At 42.2% G+C, this 13872-nt stretch overlaps 1 protein-coding gene across 14 annotated transcripts in view; it reads left to right on the plus strand.

Moving 5' to 3' along the window:
* Window positions 1–13872, plus strand: part of EVI5 (ecotropic viral integration site 5) — a 232808-nt gene that overhangs the window by 99949 nt on the left and 118987 nt on the right. For all 14 annotated transcript variants that reach the window (XM_021090208.1, XM_021090210.1, XM_021090214.1 and 11 more), the window contains 7 exons: window positions 591–780; window positions 1866–2090; window positions 2635–2709; window positions 6279–6404; window positions 8094–8237; window positions 11018–11107; window positions 11207–11304. In XM_021090208.1, the coding sequence (XP_020945867.1) occupies window positions 591–780; window positions 1866–2090; window positions 2635–2709; window positions 6279–6404; window positions 8094–8237; window positions 11018–11107; window positions 11207–11304 (948 nt within the window). The remainder of the gene's footprint in view (window positions 1–590; window positions 781–1865; window positions 2091–2634; window positions 2710–6278; window positions 6405–8093; window positions 8238–11017; window positions 11108–11206; window positions 11305–13872) is intronic.

Raw genomic sequence — 13872 nt, forward strand, 5'->3', positions numbered from 1 at the left:
CCCCCGGCCTCCTGCCAGCACTTTCTCTCCAGAAGACTTCTTCTTTTTTTTTTTTTTTTTTTTTTTTTTGTCTTTTTGTTGTTGTTGCTATTTCTTGGGCCGCTCCCGCGGCATATGGAGGTTCCCAGGCTAGGGGTCGAATCGGAGCTGTAGCCACCTGCCTACGCCAGAGCCACAGCAACGCGGGATCCGAGCCGCGTCTGCAACCTACACCACAGCTCACGGCAACGCCGGATCATTAACCCACTGAGCAAGGGCAGGGACCAAACCCGCAACCCCATGGTTCCTAGTTGGATTTATTAACCACTGTGCCACGACGGGAACTCCTGGAAGACTTCTAATCTGAATTTTTGGTAGAGATGAAAGGAAATTACGACGGGACTAATAGCACTAAATATTTAACTTTCTGTTTCAAATTTTGAAATTGCTCTGCTTAGTAGAACAAATCTAGCAGTTAATTTTGTAGATGCCCACCAAATATTATTAAAATTATGCGTATTTTAAATGTGGCTAAATTGCTCTTAAGTATTATCATTTCATCTAGTGTCACTGTGAGATTAGATCTTGAGCAATTTTTACTTGTGTTTTAGATTGTTAGAGACGGATAGTAAGTCTTTAAGATCTGTAAATGGGTCAAGAAGAAACAGTGGCTCCTCCCTTGTATCAAGTTCATCAGCCTCTAGCAACCTCAGCCACCTGGAAGAAGACTCTTGGATTCTTTGGGGAAGAATTGTCAACGAATGGGAAGAAGTGCGCAAAAAGAAGGAAAAGCAAGTTAAGGTATTCGTGTCTTTGCTGAAGTTCTTCCTCTCATCCCAGAGGGCATCAGGCATGGACTAAGAGAGGATTAAAACAGTGGGTTCTTTTACTTCCCAAGTAATGCTGTGGTAAAGAGGTGTGCTCTGTATGTTTTCATTTATTTGTACCCATAGAAGTTTTGATTTGTAGCTCTCAGTTGTTATAGAGGTCTCCTAATTATTATAGAAGTATATAGCTAAAAATTATTTGGAATTCTCTTATTAAATTACAGTTGATTTACAATGTGCCAATTTCTGTTGTACAACAGAGTGACTCAGTCGTATATGTGTGTATATATCTGAGTATACATACATACCTACCTATATATATAAAATATTTAAAAAATTTTTTATTTGTTTGTTTATTTTTGCTTTTTAGGGCCGTACCCATGGCATATGGAGGTTCCCAGGCTAGGGGTCTATCGGAGCTACATTGGCCTATGCCACAGCCACGGCAACGCTGGATCCTGAACCCAGTGAGCGAGGCCAGGGATCGAACCCGCAACCTCATGGATGCTAGTCAGATTCGTTTCCTCTGCACCATGATGGGAACACCTAAAATACTCCTTTTTATATTATCTTCCCTCATGGGCTGTCGCAGGCGATTGGATATAGTTCTCTGTGCTGTACAGTAGGGCCTTGTTGTTATTTTCCTGTTTGATAGATTCAGAAATGACGTTGTGACATCCTCCATTCTTGAATGTCAGTATTTTACTTTTTTTCTTTTAAACCTAAAACAGCCTTCGAAAGGTTGTGGGGTTACTGTGCTGTCGTTCACAGCTCTGCCAAGTATCAAGTCCTTAATATCTTTAGAGGCCGTACTCTGAGTGAAATGAGAAGAATGTATCCATGGCACAGTAGCTCCTCTGTTCAGAACAGAATCCACCCATATCCTCGCCAAATTTTAGCTTTGGTTGAAAAGTTCCTTTGTTTTATTATTAAAGTAGCTTTGTGAATTAAAAATTTGAGAAAGTCATCTACTCTAATCCAACTTCCAGTAAGTCTTTTGTGGCTTTCAAGGTAGGAAGCTTAAATAAGTAACTTAAACGTTTGTATTTTTATTTTTAGGAACTTGTTCGTAAGGGGATACCCCATCATTTTAGAGCAATAGTTTGGCAACTTCTATGCAGTGCCCAAAGTATGCCGATTAAAGATCAGTATTCAGAACTCCTGAAAATGACCTCACCTTGTGAAAAATTGATCCGAAGGGACATTGCTAGAACTTACCCTGAACACAATTTTTTTAAGGAAAAGGATAGCCTTGGACAGGAGGTTCTGTTTAATGTAATGAAGGTAAGTTCCATTTATTCATTTTTAAAGTGAAATGAATTCCCAGAAGGTTGAAATCAAATTATTTCTTATAATGAAGTATGAACTTTCACCCCAGTAATCAGTTGCTTAGGCAGTAAATTTGACTGTAGCATAATTTTGGCTTTAAATCTGATGCTACATTACTGTTTAGTTTGAAGAACTCTTAGAAAATGTGTCCCATTTCTTGGTATCAGATGACTGAAACCAAAGAATCTATAAATTACTATGCATACCACAGAGAAAATCCTCCATGAAAGTGAATAACTCACCTTCTGAATTTTAGAATCGGGGAGCAAATTTTCTGCTTGTTGTGGGCAGCCCTGTTAAGAGCTTTTAGCCCTTAGAAGTGTGCCGTTGTAATTTTTTCTTCAATATTGCCTGTTCTTTTTGCATAACTCTTTTCCCTTCCAGCTACCTCTTCGAAATATTGATTTCTTGGGAAATCAATATTTACCTTCTCCTTTTAGAGAAGGAATGTGTGCGGCGTCATGTTAAGATATTTTGAACACTCTTGTTTATGTTTTAGGCGTATTCTTTAGTGGATCGCGAGGTTGGTTACTGTCAAGGAAGTGCTTTTATAGTCGGATTATTACTTATGCAGGTAAGTTAGTTTAAGTACTAAATGTCCAATTAAGTTTTTTATTAAAGTTGGATTGGAGGATTCAGAAATCATCCTTGGTTTTACTAAGTATACGTGGATATTCGGTATTTTCCCCTAGACATAAATAGAAATGTTGGCTTTGCACTTAAAATATTAAAAAATGTTAAAAATAACATAAAATAATATCCCACCACTAAGTGAAAGTTCAGCTTCTTGGTATCCACATGGGGAGTGTGATATTCTGCTAAAGCCGGCATCATTTTTTTAAATTATAGCGTAGTTGATTTACAGCGTTGTGCCACCTTCTGCGGCAGAGCAAAGCGCCGGGTCGCACAGATGCGTACACTCCCGCGCCTGTGGCTTCCATCGTGGTCTCTCCCAAGAGACTGGATGTAGTGCTGTATCTGCTTTTCACTCTTAACTTATATGTCAAGATTCAGTGAGGAATAATCTTTTCCCAACCAGGCAGCCTGATTAAAGTGTTGGTAGCAAAATCTTACTTATAATATACAGCGTCTTTGGAAATTTATACAGTAATTTATTTGTCATGGAGCTGAGGGCTTGTTGTGCCTGTCTTATTATAGGTTCTAAGATAAGAGGTCCTCAATCACTTTTCACTGCTTTTTACCGCTGCCATTTCCATCGGCAGCGACTTGTTTTGGGTGGGGCGTTTTCAGAAGTCAAGCCTAGGACAGCGCATACTCACTCGAAGGAAAAGGCCTGCAGTGTTCTCTCTTCAGCCTTAATTGACATTTTAAAGAAAAAGTCTGTCATACCGTCTAGTCTCAGACCAAAATATTATCTGAAAAGGAACCTTGGTGATAACTTTATTGGAGTCATTAGGCTCATTTTTTGCTTCTCTGTTCTGCACCGAGTTCTGTAAACCTGGGCTAGATTATTGAACCTCTCTTTCTCAGCCTTATTAGGTGCTGCTCTCTGCTTTTAGATTCACCGTGAGGGAGGGTTGTGAGATCATGTACATAAAAGCCCGGCGTGGTGTTTGGCACATAGGAGACGTGCGATGAAAGTTCAGTGACATGCCCAAGGTCACACATCTGGCTAGATAAAAGCAGAGTAAGAATCGGAAGCTATGTCTCCCCTGCTTCGCCTCCGTCTTCCAGCAGTTCTTGCTGAGCTCCAAAGCTCTGCATCTGTCAGGAACATACACACTTCTTTTTGAACAGCAAAAACCTGTCAGACACTGGATTATAATAAAAGGGACTAATTTTTACTTTGTTTTGTATAACATAAGATCTGCTCCCAGTTGTTGCAGAATATTTGCCTGTTCTATGGTGACATTAGGTTATTTTTAAAAAGAAACAAGAAACCTGGATTAGTTCCTGTTGAGGTGTAGCGTTCGGCCTCACTCGGATATTCCTCATTTGTGCTTGGTTAGTGTTGGTGGGCCGTTCACCCTGGAACTCAAACATCCCCGTTTTCAGTCCAGTGATTTTTTGAAATCACAGTTCTCTTCCTTTTACTTGCATATTAGCTCCGAAAGTGACTTTTTATTTCTGTTGAACCTAAGAGCAGTTTTTCCCTACTTGAGGTAGGAATCTCACAACAGCCGACCTGGCTCTCTAGGAATCCTTCAGGGCACTGCAGATACTGCTAGTGATACTTTCGTTCATTGACCGGTTTGCTCAAATGTTGTTGTCAGTGGCAGCAAATATTCTGTTCTAACAGTGATCATTTTCCAGGGCTACAGGCTAGAAAATGTGGGGCAACCAGATTCAAAAGCCCTCTCTTTGTTTCTGCAGCGTATTCTCTTTATTGCCCTGTGCTCAGTGGGTTAAGGATCCAGCGTTGCTGTGGCTCTGGCGTAGGCTGGTGGCTACAGCTTTGATTGGAACCCTAGCCTGGGAACCTCCATGTGCTGAGGGTGCAGCCGTCAGACCAAAAAAGACAGAAAAAAAAAAAAAAAGAACATTTGGTAAAGAGATTGAGGACATAGGTAGGCTCTTTTGTGGATGGCAGACTCTGAGTTCCAAACAGTGCTGTCTAAAGGGTTTAGGGAGGAGCAGTAGAACCACATGGGACCAGAGTTCTGGGCTGCTGGGCTTCTCGTAGTGACTGATGGAAAAATCAGTCGGGCCCTGAAGCTTGATAGGATCTGTAAGAGTGGTCTCCAAGGCAAAACTGGGGTTGTGTGTGTTGGGAGGAAGGCGAGACGTATGGGTTTTGCCAGGAATAAGTCTTGCCTCCTGTCCGTGGCCGTGGCCGGCTGGGGAGAGTGGTGTCATTAGAGGCAGCTCAGTGAGAAGCCTGCCTGGAGAGCCTTTGAGGTCCCCTTTTGAAGCACACTGCTCTGCTGTGAGTGAGTGAACCTTACACAGCTCTGTCTTGAGAAAGACCCCACAATAATCTGGATAAATGTTAGGTGCCTAGATTTTCTGTGTGGTCCTTTACAAAGCTTTTACCATTCGTGATTTTATTGGATGTAATTGTCTGTTGAGTTCCACATACACTGTGAAACTGGAACTTTTAAAACCCTGATTACAGATTCTTTGTAAACTTATTTTGCAGTTTTTTTTTTTTTTTTTTTTTTTTTTGCCATTTCTAGGGCTGCTCCCGCAGCATATGGAAGTTCCCAGGCTAGGGGTCTAATTGGAGCTGTAGCCACTGGCCTACACCACAGCCATAGCAACACGGGATCCGAGCCGCGTCTGCAACCTACACCACAGCTCACGGCAATGCCAGATCCTTAACCCACTGAGCAAGGGCAGGGACCGAACCCGCAACCTCATGGTTCCTAGTCGGATTCGTTAACCACTGAGCCACGACGGGAACTCCTGCAGTTTTTTTTTTTTTTAACACACCGTACTATTTCTGCTCAAAACCCTTGCAAGGCTTCCTATGACACTTAAGGTACAAGTCCAGATCCTTAAGAGTGGCTCCTAAAACCCCATGTGATTTGCCTCCGAGTATTTCTCCTCCGTAACCCTACTTTCATCTGTAACATTGCTCCTACGATTGTGGTCCCCTAGTTGTTGTTCCTTGAACACGTGGTCATGATTCCTTTTCAAATAAGGCCTTTGTGTTATTCCCCTAGGATGGTTCTGTCCTCAGATGGTACCTTAGCAGGAGACTTTCCCCGACCTCCCTGCATAGACGTATCTGCTCAGCAGTCCCGGTTGCTCCACTCAGTTTGCATAGCGCTCCTCACCGTCTGACACATGTGTACATACATCCCACGGAGTGTCTGTCTCCCTTACGAGAAGGTTTACGCTCCTTCAGGGCAGAGGCTGTGTTTATTTCGTTCGCTGGTGTATACCCAGAGGGGGAGAGAAGTATCAGGCTTTAAATGAGTATTTGTTGGTTAAATTTGTGAGTTAGACAGTGAGACACCTCGTCTCAGAGGTTGTAAGGTTTGTCTGACTTCTCCATGTCAGTGGTGGAAAGGGAGGGAGGTTAGAATCTTCTGACTCCTAGCCCGTTGCTCTTAACGTCATGTCACACGGCCGTTCGAACCAGTGTCCGTGGTTGGAAAGGTACTTAGTTTAAGTGGGCTTAGCTTATTGGGTATCACAGAACATTAATCTTTGTTGCTTTTTTTTCTCCTAATGCAGATGCCAGAGGAAGAAGCTTTCTGTGTGTTTGTGAAACTAATGCAAGATTATAGACTCCGTGAACTTTTTAAACCAAGCATGGCAGAATTGGGCCTTTGTATGTACCAGTTTGAATGCATGATACAGGTAAAAGTGTGGTTAGCAAAAAGGCATATTGCCATTATATATCTTGTCATCTTGGTTTGAGTGATACTCAGCAAATTTGATGTTAAAAGCATTAAAGCAGTTGGAAAAAAAAAAAATCAGTGTTTTAATCACATGATCGTGTGTTGATCCACAAACCCACAATTTACACCTGACTTCTCGGTTAGGCCCTCTCTGCAGGTAGGTCACAGTCTGGAACCTGACTGCAACTTTTATCTTCACCCCTTAAGCATGTGTGCCAAATATTTTGTAACTTAGATGCATGAGTTTGTTTATTATGTGCTGTTATATCCTATGATTTTCCATACACGAGGCTTCTTTCAGAAGCCTGACGTCTGTTCATTTCCTCTGAGACTGTCTCTTCTATCTTTTTTCAGTCCTCTCCCCTGCCTTTCCCTTTCATCTCTCTCTCTCTCTTTTTTTTTTTAAGACTGTTTCTGTCCTTTGTGTTGCTAGATTAAGACTCAAGAGTCTTAGCAACTGTGAGGGCGACGAGGAGGAGAGGAATCAAAATTAACTGAAAAAACCTTTGAAGTATTTCACCTTTCTGGATTTAATTTTTATATTTATGTATAAAAGTAAACTTACTATTTTTGTCCTATAATATGATGGTATACATAGTCTTCATTTATCTAAATTTCAATTAGATAAGCCAAATTTAAGCGTATAGGTTAATGATTCGGCCGGCATGAAAGCCATTTTTACAAGTTTCCTTTCCCCTGGCAGCCTTACCTGTAGGATTTTTAAAATCCTTTACCATTTCTCTGAGTGATGGGAAGAAAGGGATATGCAAAATGTTGTCCATTTTAAGGAAAAGGACAAAGTGTATGTTTTGAAATGATTCTTAATTTTTTTTTTGAAATAGTAAGCTTGTTTCATCAACTTTGAACTCTTGGCTTATTTGCAGTTAATGTGTCATTTATGCGGTGAATTACTAGAGTTCTTGAAACATCTGTATTTTGGATGAGAAGGTGGGAAGCTTAGGGTTGGTGATCAGTGGTAGGTAGCACCTAAAAGTATTTCAGTAAAGCCTTTCTTTCCTTTAAAAATTTTTTTTGAAATATTGTAGTTTATAGAAGAGCACAGAAAATATCATAGACTGGTGTACTCACGAACAAAATTAAAGCAGTATGGAAATTTTACTTAATTATTGTAATTTTTCTTTTTTCTTTTTTTGTCTTTTTAGGGCCACTCCCACAGCATGTGGAGGTTCCCAGGCGAGGGGTCGAATCAGAGATGCAGCCCCTGGCCTACACCACAGCCACAGCAATGTGGGATCTGAGCCACGACTTCTACCTGCACCACAGCTCATGGCAACACCGGATCCTTAACCCACTGAGCAAGGCCAGGGATCGAACCTGTGTCCCCATGGCTACTAGTCATGTTTGTTAACAGCCGAGCTACGACGGAAACTCTAGTTTTTCTTTGTATTAATAAGGCCTGTTACAAATAGAGCCAGCGTTTCAATGCCACATCCTTTTCCCTTCTTCCTTTTCCGAGTAGTAACCACTATCCAGAGTGTTTTGATTTCTACCTCTTAACTTTTCCACACAAAGATGCCCAGCCTTAGGCTTGTGTTTGGTGTAGGCTGATCAGGTGTATAAATAATGTTCTGGCTGATAACACTCAATTTTCCCATGTTTCCCTAATTAATTCTTTTCTTCTTTTTAGGAGCATCTTCCAGAGCTCTTTGTACATTTTCAGTCTCAGAGTTTTCATACCTCAATGTATGCGTCATCTTGGTTTCTGACTATCTTCCTGACGACTTTTCCGCTACCAATTGCAACAAGGATATTTGATATCTTTATGTCTGAAGTAAGTTAATGCGCCTGTTGAGCAAAGGGATCACGGGATTAATAATGAGAGCTGGCAATGAGGAGAGCAGTAAAGGGGCCCAGTGTTCCATGTAAAACTGCTTACATGGATAATCGCATTTAATCCTGTGACAACCCTATCAGTACTCTTATCGCCCTAATTGACAGATGATAGATGAGGAAGCTGATGCTTAGAGGAAGATTAAGTAGCCTGTCTATGGGTACATAGCACAATAAGTTGTGTAGAAACTGGGATTCAAATGTAGGCAGTCAAAATCTGAAACCACACTTTAAAAAAAAATTTAAATATAGTTGATTTACAATGTTGTAATTTCTGCTGTACAGCAAAGTGATTCAATTATAAATATATATATTCTTTTCCATTGTGATTTATCAGAGGATATTAAATAAAGTTTCCTGTACCTTAGAGTAGGACCTTGTTGTTTTGGTCTTTCTGGTTTTTTTTTTTTTTTTTTTTTTTTTTTTTTTTGATCTTTTTAGGGCTGCGTTCATGGCATATGGATGTTCCCAGGCTACGGGTCAAATTGGAGCTGCAGCTGCCAGCCTACACCACAGCCACAGCAACGCCAAATCTGAGTCACATCTGTGACCCACACCATAGCTCACGGCAACGCCAGATCCGTAATCCACTGAGTGAGACCATTGGATCGAACCTGGGTCCTCGTGGATACTGGTTGGGTTCTTAACCTGCTGAGCCACAGCAGGAACTCCAGGACCTTGTCATTTATCCATTCCATGTATAATAGTTTGCATCTGCTAGTCCCAAACTCCCAGTTCATCCCTCCCCAAATTTCTCCCCCTTGGCGACCACAAGTCTGTTCTCTGTTTCTGTGAGTCTGTTTCTGTTTCATAGATAGGTTCTTTTGTGTCATTTTAAAGATTCTACATATAAGTGATATCATATGGTATGTGTCTTTCTCTTTCTGACTTCACTTGGTTCTGACTTCACCTAGTATGATAGGCTCTAGGTCCATCCATGTTGTTGCAAATGGCATTCTTTTTTATGGCTGAGTAGTATTCCATTTCATTTATGTACTATATCTTCTCTCTCTTTTTTTTTTTTTGACTTTTAGGGCCGCACCTGTGGCATGTGGAAGGTGCCAGGCTAGGGGTCAAATCGGAGCTACAGCTGCTGGCCTATTCCACAGCCACAGCAGTGCAGGATCCGAGCCATGTCTGTGACCTATACCAGAGCTCATGGCACACCAGATCCTTAACCCACTGACTGAGGCCAGAGAGTGAACCCACATCCTCATGGATCCTAGTGGAGTTTGTTAACTGCTGAACCCTAGTTGGGTTCATTAATGATAGGAACTCCCTGTACCACATCTTCTTTATCCATTCATTTGTCAGTGGACAGGTTTTTTCCATATCTTGGCTGTTGTGAATAGTGCTGCCATGAACATTGGGGTGCACGTACTACGTTGTTTTCCAGGGATATGCCCAGGAGTGGGATTTCTAGCTTATATGGCAGCTCTAGCTCTAGTTTTTTGAGGAACCTCCATACTTTTTTCCAAAGGAGCTCCACCAGCTTATATTCCTGCCAGCATTGTAGGAGGTGGAACCCATAGTCTTAGTCAAACCTCTGTATCACCTCTTTTTTGACTGAGTGAGAATTAGTGAGGGGTTAAAATGACCTCCTGGTTAATACTGTTGTGGTGTATCTGTTACCCAAAGAGGAAGGAGCAATGAGCATAATTAAGTTTCTTCTGGTACGTGAACATGTCACATGTAGTCCTTTTAATTGTCGTGGACATGAAGTGATCATTTGTCTTCTGTATTCTGAGTGAGAAGGTAGGAAGGTCAGGATAGATGGTAGAGAGCACCTGAGTTTTTTCTTTCTTTCTTTTTTTCTTTTGCTTTTTAGGGCTGCACCTGCAACACATGGAAGTTCCCAGCCTAGGGGTCAAATCAGAGCTGCAGCTGCCTGCCTACGCCGCAGCCACAGCAATGCCAGATCCAATCTGTGTCTGTGACCTACACCACAGCTCACAGCAATGCCAGATCCTTAACCTACTGAGCGAGACCAGAGATCGAACCTGCGTCCTCATGGATACTAGTCGGGTTCTTAACCCTCTGAGTCACAGTGGGACATCCCAGCGCCTGAAGATATTATTAGTTACTATGAATTACGTTTTGGGAAAATCAGTTTGTATAATAAGCCACATTAGGTTAGTCTGGGGCTGGCACACTGTGCTTCATGTACTGATCTGTCCCGGTGCACATGCCAAATCTATCTTTCCACTTGTCTTTGCTTTTTATAGCCACACTTGTTACATATGAAAGTTCTTGGGCTAGGGGAGCTGCAGTTGCCAGCCTATGCCACATCCACAGCAATGCTGGATCTGAGCCACATCTGTGACCTATGCTGCAGCTTGTGGCAGTGCAGGATCCTTAACCCACTGAGCGAGGCCAGGGGATGAACCCACACCCCCATGGATACTAGTTGGGTTCTTAACCCGCTGAGCCACAATGGGAACTCCATGTCCTTCCACTTGAATAGTTTCCTGGAATATAGCCGTGACCACTGCTGATGTGATAGTTGTGTCTGCTTTGGAGCAGCAGGATAGCAGAGCTGAGTTGTGGCAGCGACCACATGGCTCATAAATCTTAAAACGTTTGTGGTTCATCTCTTTACCGAAAGTGTTTCCCAGCCTCTAGTTTAGCTACCTAAATGTTCACCTTACTATTCCTTTGAATGATTGTTTTTTTCTGTGGAAAAGTAAGACAATTTTGACTTTATACCATTTGTTTCCTCAGGGTTTAGAAATAGTGTTTCGGGTAGGATTGGCGCTTCTTCAGATGAACCAGGCAGAACTGATGCAGCTCGACATGGAAGGGATGTTACAGGTAAGTCGGGTCCTGACGTCTTAACAGTCTTTAGATTTTACTATTAAATGATGCTGAATAGCACTAAGCAGTTCTTCTGTGTTTCTCTCACTGTGTCAGCACTTTCAGAAGGTCATTCCGCATCAGTTTGATGGTGGCCCAGACAAGTTAATCCAGGCAGCTTACCAAGTCAAATATAACTCAAAAAAAATGAAAAAGTGAGTATTTTCTGTTCTGATTTTTGGTTGTGGTGGTTTGTTGGTGCATTTAGGAAATTAAGTAGAAGCGGCCAGACATTCTCCTGGTGAGGGCAGTTTTCCTCCGCACTTGGGGGACCTGTGGGGTTTTCTTTGGTGGCACTGGTTTCAGGAGAACGTAGATTTAAAGAGTTGCACAGTGCCCTAGGGGCGCACGGCGCGGTACGTTCCAGAATCCCCTTTCCTGTCCCACACGGGCAGGCCTGGGAACCCGGCGTGTGTGTTGTTTTAGAGACGCTTTGACGCTGTGGTCTCAGGCACAGACTTTCTTTTCCTCGCCGTTGGTCCCAGTGTGTCACGTAAGTTCAAGATGAGCATAACCAGCACTTTAGGTGTGAGGTAGGCATTAAGTTAAAATTGTATTTATTATGTATTGCTTTTAATGAAACTTTGTTGTATATTTTTTCGTGAAAGTTCAAGATATGCAGCCTTGGCTTACAATGGTTAATTTTTGAAATGCGGTAAAGGTGTTAAGAATGACAGCTCTTACTCATCGAGCTTCCGGTGATTAGATCAATCTTAGCCTGAGGTCAAAATTCGCATTCCTGACGCTTACTAAAGTGGCAGAGCTGGCCCCACCATTCTCGGTGTCTTTGCTGCTGCAGCATGAAGTTACATGACATGAGCATGTACACTATACTGCCATGGGTATTCCTACCCCAGAGGTGGGTTAGAACATGAGTAAGAATTACGTCGTTAAAATTAGTTAGCTCTAATTTGCAAAAACAGCCAATTTTTGATCTTGAACTATTATGAATTACCTGTGAAATTGCTAATAACCAATCACATTACACCATCATTTAGAGATGTTATAGACTGTTCTGTTCTGTAATCGATAAAACCTTAGGAGCCATCTCAATTTCTGCCTCTTGACTTTACTTAAAAATACTTAATTGCTAAAAAATGCTGACCATCATCTGGGCCTTCAGAAAGTCGTGATCTTTTTACAGCAGTGCCATCCAAGATAAGAGATCACCAGAGCAAACATGCTTCTCTTTTTTCTCCTCCTTTCTCTTGCAGTCTCTACTTCTTACTGCCTTGACTACTGCTTAGTGGTTAGTAGCTGTTTATGCATAGTCTGGCGAGTAATACTTGATCAGTATTAAAGAATATTAAAAGTGTATGAGTCTCATCCTTTTCTCCTAAGTACTGCTCTCAGGATGTGTGACGACCTCAGACTTGGACCTGGCTCTGGAGAAGGTTCAAGCTTCCTGTAGGTAGGAGGGTGGCAGAACAGAGAATTAAATCGCTTAGTACAATTACAGCCTGGTAGTTGTCCTTGTAGCAGGTTGTTAGTATAACATGTAAGAGATGTCTGTAAGCTGCGTACACAGTCTAGTCTGCTGTGACTCAGGAAAATGTTCAGAGCCTGGTGACTAGATTTTCAGTTCCGTCTGTGTTCTTTCCTGACTCTTATCTGCCTGATGACATTCCTGTGTTAGAGGTGTCTTTACTGAGTTCAAGCTCATAATGCTTGCTGCATGTCGGGCCAGTAAATGCAGAGATAAGATGTTGGGACAAGAAATAGCAGCTTTATTCAGCAGACCAAGTCGGTGGTGGCCTAGTGTCCCAGTGACTGTCTTAGCCAGGTCAGAATTTAGGCCCCTTTTATTTTTATTTATTTATTTATTTATTTTGTCTTTTTTTTTTTGCTATTTCTTGGGCCACTCCCGCGGCATATGGAGGTTCCCAGGCTAGGGGTCGAATCGGAGCTGTAGCCACCGGCCTACGCCAGGGCCACAGCAACGCGGGATCTGAGCTGCGTCTGCAACCTACACCACAGCTCACGGCAACACCGGATCGTTAACCCACTGAGCAAGGGCAGGGACCGAACCCACCACCTCATGGTTCCTAGTCAGATTCGTTAACCACTGCGCCACGACGGGAACTCCTAGGCCCCATTTATACTAGATGTGGCCAGAATGTGGCCGGTCATTGCAAACTTGTTGGTGCTGGAATCCTTTGTTCTTGCAGCTGGCTTATGTCCTCTAGTCACAGTGTTCCTATAAACTTCCAGCAGACCCATGTTATTCTCTGTTCTGCAACTTTTTTCCCTGTGTGAATGGAAAAGTGTTAGACCCTTAAAGGGCAGAGTCTTGAGATTTCAGAGTCTTTTGCTCCAGAAGGAGTGTCCCCTGAGAGAACAAAGCAAGAACAATCCAGTGAAGTAGCTTCTTATTTCATCCAGCTGACAAATGCTTGGCAAGGCTGGCTTATCTTGCTTATAGTTCGAATTGAAAAGTTGAATGGTGATCATGGGGTCAAGCATTAACATATAAAGTTTTAGTGAAAAAATTGGAAGCATGTATAAATTACCTCCTTTACAAGTATATGCACGTCTGTAACAATTTTTTTTTTAGATGCCTTTGTAGTATATAAGGAGTTGGAGTTGCCTGCTGGCTAAGCGGGTTAAGGATCTGGTGTTGTCACTGCCATGGCTTGGGTGACTGCTGTGGCACAGGTTTTATCCCTAGCCCAGGAACTTCCACATGCTGTGAGTGTGGCCAAAAAAAAGAATGAAGTATATAA

Source organism: Sus scrofa, chromosome 4, assembly GCF_000003025.6.
Source record: "Sus scrofa isolate TJ Tabasco breed Duroc chromosome 4, Sscrofa11.1, whole genome shotgun sequence".
NCBI lineage: Eukaryota > Metazoa > Chordata > Mammalia > Artiodactyla > Suidae > Sus > Sus scrofa.